This window comes from Fulmarus glacialis, unplaced genomic scaffold (assembly GCF_000690835.1).
Source record: "Fulmarus glacialis isolate BGI_N327 unplaced genomic scaffold, ASM69083v1 scaffold44330, whole genome shotgun sequence".
Lineage (NCBI taxonomy): Eukaryota > Metazoa > Chordata > Aves > Procellariiformes > Procellariidae > Fulmarus > Fulmarus glacialis.
Window position 1 is genome coordinate 1 of NW_009186691.1, and position 9190 is coordinate 9190.

Genomic DNA, 9190 nt, shown 5'->3' on the forward strand with positions numbered 1-9190 from the left:
GCCGGTAGCGCCGCTGCTCTCTGCGGGCTTCGTAACTTTCCTGTTCGCTCTTTTAGTCTCTCCGGAGAGCGATGTCGGTACGGCACGCTGCCTCCGCTGTTCCCGAGTCAGCCTTCTCCCCGTCTTATTCTGTCGGTCAGGCTTCTGCCTCTCTCTGCTGCTGTCCTCCCCGGGGCGGCCTCCTCAGCCCCTTAAACGCTGGCTGAAGAGACTGTTTCACCTCCGAAATTATCCTCTCTTTGCTGGCTCATATGCTTGTCCTATTACTTTCTGAGAACTCACGGGATGCTGGTTACGGAAGACTCCTTTTGAATCGCAACAATTAAAAAACTTTTGGCCTGTTAAGCCCTTGTCAGTCAATGTCACAAAATCTTCCATTTGCAGTGTTGTTGCTGTGTTCACAGGTAGGGCAAACTGCCCTTACTATGCCAAAGCTGAGCTCCTGGCTGACTATCTCCAGGCTAACTTGCCAGACTTCAGGGTTCACAAGATCACTCAGCACCCTGACAAATGGGAGGTAAGGGATTGTAAGTCAAGTCGTTGGTCAAGTCGTTTGTAGAGCCCCAGTGCTCTACAAAACAAGGAATATGCTTATCTGTAGTATGTCTCTTCTTGTCCTGTACTAGCATTTTGATGTGTGGGTAGAGGTGCTACAGAAGCAGCTTTGGCTATGAGAGCCAGCCAGAGGAAAGGTTTGAATGTTGTGAGAGACTGGCATTCTCATGAGTCTTACAACAGAAGATGGGCACAAAACGAGGGCCAGCCTAAAGCTGTGTTTTGTCAGTAAGAAATTCAAGTTTATTGGTTTTTTATTATGTATAAATGGCTGCTCAGCCTGTAAATCTTTGTAAACTGTGATTGCATGTGCCTTCACAGTTGTTACTTGTCAAGAACATTTCTGGCATTCAAGGGCTTTGAATTACAATGGAAGTATGAAATTAAATCTCACGTATTGGTTTGCAATGTGGATGGGCCTTTCTGAGTACTTTTGTTGTAGACATGTTGCCATGTCTACACTGTAGTTCCTATAAGGAACTGAAAAAATGCAGTATTCATGAGATAGGCAGTACTATGATGTTTATTATCTCTTATCTTTTCCTTGACACCTCAGCCAAGTAATTCCGTTAAGTGAATAGCAATTAACCTCTGCAGCTTACTTACCTTCTGCAGCTAAATAGGAATCCTCAGATTACTCGCTGCTTCACAACTTTGCTATCTTTAGTACTGCTAAGATAATTGAGCAAAATTACAGCAGTAAAATCAAGCAGAAGTAAGACCTGTTGCTCTTTTGCTGAGGTATCACAGCATATCAGCATGCCTTGCTTTGTGTTACTCCCCCATTTTGCACACACTGGTACGTAAGTTGTGAAGCACCTTGTAATTATGTACTGAGAGGAAATAATAAGAATGTTTATAGCTGTAACATTTAAGTGTTATCAAATGTGAAAAAGTATTAAAACCTTTTGGCGGGGATGTTTACATTAGCAGTGGCTTCATGACATTTGTGAAATGAATGGATGGGAACACAGACAGTCTCCTATCATTTGGAGAGAGCTGTTGGACCGTGGAGGGAAGGGTCTGCTTCTGGGAGGAGTTAATGATTTTCTGGAATATGCTCAGGTAATGAGCTGCCTTTAATACTGTAAACCCATGTTTTACATTTTCTTGTAACGTTGTTGTTCTTTATTCCTCCCACAAATGTAAAATAAAGGTATCCTTTCTAATGTTACCTTGCTGTGTTTGGGCTGTCATTTGATTAGAGATGACCCTTTTTGTTCTTAGCACTATTATGGCATCACCTCAATGATGTTGAGTGAGGAAATGTTAGACATTGCTGAGGAGAACCTGCAGGCGCATATTGAAGTTGAAAAAGAGGAGGAAGAGATTAAAAGTCTTATCAAGCCTTTGCAGATCTGGATCACCAGGTGAGAGTAAAAAGAATATCTATGAAGTTTCACTCAGTTTCAGAAGAATCCATTTTTTCCTATCACATATAACAGGTGTAACCATCTGAAATTACACACGAATCCCTGTAATTTGCTGATTTGAATTAGGTTCTGCGCCCCTCACTATGAGCATTCAGTATATAATTCAGAAATTATTTCTACTTTCGTTACATCTTGCACCAGTTTAAGTGAGGGATGTGAACAGGCAATATTTAGACCCCAGACCACCTTAGGGAAAAGCAAGTATTTACAAAATAAGCCAGGAATTTTGTAGTGCAACTATCTTGCATTAGATGTTTTTGGAAATATTTAAATAAGTAAAAACTCTCTTGCAGTTCTAGCTTTAGAAATTTCTGTATTTCTGGTAGTCCTAACAGAGCACCTTAAAAATATTGTGGTTCTTTAAAGACACCAATTTTTAAGTGACAATATCTCCTGAAATGTATAGGATGGAAAAACCTTCAAATGAAAGGAGGACCCAAATGTTTTAATTTTTAACCTGTTAGAATAACAGAAGGAGCAATAAAGGATCCAAACTAATGGTCTATTTAAACATAATCGAATACAAAAGAAAGATCTTTGTGTTTGTTTGTGTAATACTTCCAAACAAGCAGTGGTTAATTGTTAACTATAACTTTTCTATATCCTTCTCTTATCAGTGCCTCAGCTTCGATCTGTTATCAGCTGATCCCTCTGTTGGCCAATGGAGAAGTGTTTGGGATGACCACAGAAATCAGTATCCATTTGCTTGACACTGACCAGTTTAAGGATGTTCTTTGCGGTATTGTAATGGAAGCTGAAGACATGGCGTTCCCACTCCTCCGCAGTATTTCAGAGCACACTGAAATAGATGAGGCTTTTATTCAAGCCGATATTATCATTGTTCTTGATGATGTCCTCTTAAACCGTGAAGCCCAATCCCTTGAGAACTACATCAGAGAAGTGAGTGAGATCTGTCAAGTGTATGCTCCCCTGATTGAGAAGAATGCCAAGAGCGGGGTCAGAATAATTTCATCAGGAAAAACCTTTGTAAACCTTAAGGCGATGATGATTATGACATATGGCCAGTCCATTAAGCCTGAAAATGTCATTGCCGTTGCTACATCCTGGGAAAGTACAGCTAAAGCCATGCTAGCCAGGAAGCTGAATATGAATGCAGCAGGTGAATATTTATGTGTTCTGGTAGCATTTGGGGAATTCAGTGGATGGACACCTTCGAGAGTACATACTTCATTGCAGAACAGTGTTGATGTGCGTGCAGAAGTGCAAGCACATGGTGCACCCACTGAATTACATGGCTGTACAGAATGCCAGGGTGTGACTAGCAGGTGCTACAGTTCTCTGTGCTTACCGCTATCTGGATCTGTGCCTGATCCCATGAATGTCAATTCTTTTGCTAACTCTTGGATGCAGCCCTGCCATTCTGGCATGTATTTCGTGCTGGAAATATACTAAGAAGGACTGAGCTGTGTTGCAGATCAGGAACTAGGACTTCAAGATTGCATTTGCACTCTGCAGCACATTGTTATTTTGGAGACACACAAACTAGCTGTGAATAAACATGACACATACTGCTGTGCAGATTATGAGAGTATAGTGGAACTGCGTTAGTATCATTTCTGGGCTAAGCAGCTTTCTTTCTCAGGTCAATTGTTATAGCTTGGCTATATTTGCATGGTTCTGCACTGCATAGCAAAGGTGTGCTCCAACAGCCTGTTCAGCATCAGGATTCTTTCAATGTTGCAGGGGTAGGAACTGCTCATCAACGACAAGCCTAGATATTTTGGAGCCTAATAAAATAGAAAAGTAAGTAAATAGGCTGCATAACCTATCAGCAGGTTATTTGAGAAATTCCTTTTGCACCGAAGCAGGTAGATTTTTTTTTTTTTTAAAATGATTTTTTTCTGTTAGGCATTCTGTATTTGCGTGTACAGGATTTTAAAAGGAACATTGCTGTATGTTTGCAATATGATTTGTTTTGGTTTTTAACAGCTATGTATTTTACTATGTTTTGTCTATTATGTACAATAACATGATATAAATTAAAGTTCCTTTTTCAGCTTGTGATGAGGTTTCATAAGTTATGGAGAGCCTTGTTGCATTTTTCAGATCAAATCATTTCTGCTATCAAGGCAGGACACTGAATTGAAGAATAATTCATCTTGAAAGGGACTTCGGAAGGTCATCTAGTCCAGCCTACATTGTGAAAGTATTTGTCTATCTCTTCATTAATCTACTTTCCTCTGTTATAGGAGTTAAAGACGTGATTGTTTGGGGCAATATTACTGGCTGTAATTACATCGATTTGTCACATGCAAAACTTTATGGATATGACTGTGCTATTTGGGGCCCAGCTAATTTTCCACGTCCTTCGTTGAATATGATTTATGATAGGTACAGTACAGATTTTTTTTTTCTTAAAGTAAAACTAAATAGCTGCTTTTAATCCACGTTTATCTGAACTGTGTAATAAACATCAAGAAAGGGTTTTGTTTTCAAGATTTGTCTTTACTGACTAACACTGTACATAAAGGAAAACTCAAGTTGAAGTACTCAGTCTGCAAAAGAAGTTGAGTAGTTCCTGATGCTATACATAGTTCTGACTCTCCTGCCAACTTTGTTTATAACTATATTTTCCTACATATTAAGTGTGTTTCTTTTCTATCATACCACGAGCAGCCAATAAGAAGTAATGAAGGTCCAGATAGTGACTTAGATGTCTAGTATGCATGAAGAAGCTTTGAAATAATACTCAACACATATCTGGATCTTTAAGTACCTGAATTCCATCGAACATATGGCCTGATTGCACTAATGTTGTCAGTTTCCCAAACCAGACCATTTATTTGTTAACATATGTAAAAAGGTTACCTGGTAGCTGGGTAGCTTCTTGTGGAAAGAGAAGTAGCAGAGAAAGGATGGGTGGAGTGAGAGGGCAGCAGATGTGACATGCACTCAGGCCTGGCTATATGGAGCTCCCACTCTGGTCTAAACCTAGCGTTTACTGGACAGCAGACATTTCTTTTGTTCTGTACTTGTACTGTGCCTGGCACAGGGGGATTATGGTTCATGGCTGGGTTCTCACATAAGACGGTAATAGATATAAATAATAATAATAGATGTTATGACTTGAGTAAATGACCTAACTTTCGTAGATAAGTAGTGCTTGTTGTTACCTTTTGAGCCACTTTCTGTTAGACCCTGTTTTTTCTGTCTTTAAGTGCTTTGCCTTTAAGCAGTAAAGTTTGAGTAAGTTTCAACTATTTTCTTCCCTCAGGTTTAGTTCTTTTTTTCTCTAAAAAACTACTCTTCCTGCAGTCATCTTAGTTTTTTCTTCCTTCTTTTTTTTTTTTTCTCCTTTTTTTTGTTGGTAGTGAATGGATCCATTCAGAATTTCTATCTGCACAGAGTTCACTGAGTTCCCGGGTCTGTCATAGTGTGGGAATGTTATCTGCTCATGCAGTGGCCACTGTACTGAGATACTGGTATCATGGCTCTCCTCCTGGGGAGATCGTTTCCGTGGGAATACTTACTGAAGGTAAATCTACTTTTGCTTCACATATTCTATTGTAGCTTTCCCCAGTATGAATAATGTTATTTTTTAATCAAGATTCTTAACTTAATAAAAACTTGTAAAACAAATCATGATATAATGGGAGGCTGAGAGTTTGTTTCAGCATAAGAACCTCCAGATCTAAGCAATTCTGCTCTCCAGAGTTTGTGATTTGATACTCACTTCTTACAAGTAATTCTTAGGTTAATATTGTCTTGTTGCAGATTGTCTCTTAGTCTTTTAGTTTAAATGCGTTTCTGGTGTATGTGTTTTGCGCAAGGACTCTTTATAGTTCTTGGAGCCTAAGCTATAAAAGCATGTTCTTTTTGTGTAGTTATGTGGACCAATAAATGGAATGTTTCACAACAGCCATTTAGCCCTTGTATGAAATAAAAAAAATATTTTTTCCCCTTTTTTAAGATGTAAAATTGTTACATGTACATCTAACTAAAATACAAAGTTACAGTAAAAGGGGAACTCTTTAGTCTTTGAATTGTACACTGAAAAAGGCATCTCCATTTATACTAAGATCTTACAGTTGCAGACTTTTGCAAGTCTGCAGGACTTAATCTTGACACTGGTGAGGATGTGTTTTTTAATGAGAAATAATATGTTTGGGTCCTTTTCTCCCTCTTCTTCAGGTCAATTTTGCATTCCTGAAGGGATTGTCTTCTCTATGCCAGTGAGGTTCCAGAATGGAAATTGGGAAGTCATGACAGAATTAGAAATCAATGAAATGACCCAAGAAGTTCTGGGACGCTTAGCCCATGAGCTGATTCAGGTGATGATTTCTTGTATCTAATAGTATGCCCATTCTGCCACCTATGGGTACACTGCGATGTAACTTTGAATGCTGAGACCTTTACTCCAAATGTTAGACATACAAACTCCACGCATGCACTTATGCATGATAAATGCCAGGTATTTATAAGTGTAAGGTAGCATTTATATGTTGAAATGAACAGATGACTGTTATGTTGCCCAAAAAAGGGATGATAAAATAAGTTTACAATGTAAGTGTAGAATTTGCACCCCCAAGTTCTCAGGCTTTGTGCAAAACAGAAATATTAGCTTTAATTTAATGTTTCTACATTCTATGCTGATGATGTTGATTTTGCTTGTGTGATATTCAGAGTATATCTTTTGGGATCCTCATGGCTGTGACTCTGCATGAATGAAGGCCAGATTTTACTAGAATTAGGGATTTTTCAGAAAATACAAAATCGTAGTTGCATCATGAACTTCTTGTCACTTAGTGAGACAAAAAGAATTTAATTTGACTAAATATTAAAATACTAAAAAGACTGGTCCCAAACTCCACATTCTAGCATCAATCAGATTTTGTCATCTTCAGTCATACTAGTAACACGTAAGAATTATTTTAATTTGACATATTTTAAGCTTATGTTAGAAATTACAGTGGATGAAAAGAATGGGTGATACTAAAACTTTTTTTTTTTTTCCATTCAGGAAAAGCTCATTGCACTAAATGAAATAGAAGAAATGCATCCATATGGAGCTGATAAAATCACTAGTAAAAAATGTTTGCATCAAGGTGGGTTTTTCTCCCCATAAAAGATGGTATCAAGTTTTAAGTGAGAATTTAAGCAATGGATTCTTATTTTATGTCCCTTTAATTTAAAATGGATATAAAATCCTTCAGGAGGGAACATAAATAACAAGTACTTGTCTGATGTATCCTGACCGTGCCTGGGGCGTGGTGATAGGAAGGGCAAGCCTGCATGGTAGCAACCTTGTTTTGATAAGTTTCTATTGTGTCATTCACAGATCATGAATATAAAAGCGTAGCATAAATAATGCATTTAGCATGACACATTTTATCTTAGATTATTAGTAAATATAAAGTCTTTTTAACCCAAGTAACTATTACTAGAAAAGCACTTTCACCATATATCCTACTATATGTTTTTGAAGCTATTCTTTACTATATTTTACTATTCTTTACTATCTAGAAATAATGAGTTTAATTTCTAACAGAGAAAAAATACTGTAAATTGGAACTCAAACTTCTCATTTTTCTGTTTGTTACAGTACCAAACAGTTAATTCAGTATCTTTAGTCTATAAGCCAGTCAGAAGAAGAAAAGGTTGAGACACCCAAAGACAGTAGGCTAAAAAAAGACATATTCCTACTTAACGTAGAGAAGGCAATCTCGGTAAGTGGCAGCCACATCTGCCACTTCTTCCAATTACAATAGATGAAAGATCTTTTAGAGATCCCTACATTATAAATTATTAAGCCATTTTGCTTTGTTTGTTAATGACACACCAAGTTTATCATGACTTAGTTTTTTTAAATGCACAACAGTATGAGAAATTTCAACTAAAAATCTATAGAATAACTCCAATATCCCTTCCTAATATTTAGGAGCATGTGGAAAGGCAATAGGCTACATGATACTGCTATGGCAAAAATCCCCTGAATCCACAACCTACTTTTCCCCTGCAGAATAAAAAAAACACATCTTCTCCCAAGTCTTTCTGTGCTGCTTTTCCTACCTATTTTGCTTTTCAAGTTCTCTGTCCTCTTAAGATTATATAAAGGAAAGAAGAATCATTCATCAAAATAAGAACAGATGAACTTTAAAGTGTGTTTTATTGTTGTTTTCTCACTTTTCCCCTATTCTCAGGTTCCCAAATCCCTGCACTTTCCCAATATTCTAGCCATTTCTTTCTACTTTTATGTCCTACGGGCATTTTCCCTAGTTAGTTTTCTTTCTTCCTTCCTTCAAATTCTTTCCAGTACTTTTATATCAGCACTTACCATACTATGAGCTGTTCTTCTGCATTAAGGGCGGGCTGAAGAATGGGGAAACTATTTGGAGCTTGATGCCCCGGGCCTTTAGTAAGCACATAAGCCTTTCGGTTATCCATGCTTGTTTCTCAGGAAAGGACTACAGACACAATAAGATTTTCTTGATAAATGCAGAGTTTCATTATTCCACTAATCATGACCTTGATTAACCCAGACAGGAGATTCCCAATTAGACAGGAGTGTCCTTCCCTGTCTGCTCTCTACTTGCATGCCACTGCTTTTCTGTAGAGCTGTGGCTCTTTAAACACTAAGCAGAGGGCCTTTCCGCTGCTAGCAGCTAACTGCTTAGTTGTGGCCTACTCTTGTGACATTAGTATCAAGTGCCATACTATTCAAGGATTACTTAAGTGCCCTGCTTATCTCCTTGCATGTGTAAATATTTTAGGAGGTTGGCAAAAATTTGTACTGTTTTTGCTTTTTTTACAGGGATGGAAACCTTGCCCACTGGCTCGCTTTAGCCAGAGTTGTCTGGAGGAGAAAATGCTGAAAATTCCCATACTAAAAGAATGTTTCCATTGCTCAAAAAAGGAAACTACAAAGAAAGGCTAAATATTGTCATAGCTTTTACAGTATCTTCCTCATCAAAAACCTGGAAATCTGTAGGCAGAAAAATATTTCAAAAACAGTGTGAATATAACATTCTTAATCTGGAGACCAAAGCAAAATTCCTACTGACTTTAATGAGTCTAAGATTTCATTTACATCCAACAACTTATTTCTTCAAACCAATAAACTGTTCCAAAAACCTCTTTTAATGTCTAAAACGTTCATATTAAGACAATTTTGAGCAAGAATGTCACACGTAAAGTAGTGGTTTTATAACTCCAAGTTCTTGTTTCAGATGTAATGAAACACA

The 9190-nt window shown here is 37.7% G+C and overlaps 1 protein-coding gene across 1 annotated transcript; it reads left to right on the forward strand.

Annotated features, from left to right (window-relative positions):
* The first annotated feature begins 71 nt into the window (after nt 1–71).
* On the forward strand, nt 72–8792 carry MDH1B (malate dehydrogenase 1B, NAD (soluble)). Its single transcript, XM_009572400.1, has 10 exons — nt 72–77; nt 347–517; nt 1486–1620; nt 1783–1925; nt 2606–3108; nt 4199–4340; nt 5321–5484; nt 6141–6280; nt 6970–7054; nt 8761–8792. The coding sequence occupies exons 1-10, from the start codon at nt 72–74 to the stop codon at nt 8790–8792; spliced, it is 1521 nt and encodes a 506-aa protein (XP_009570695.1).
* Nucleotides 8793–9190: the final 398 nt, after the last annotated feature.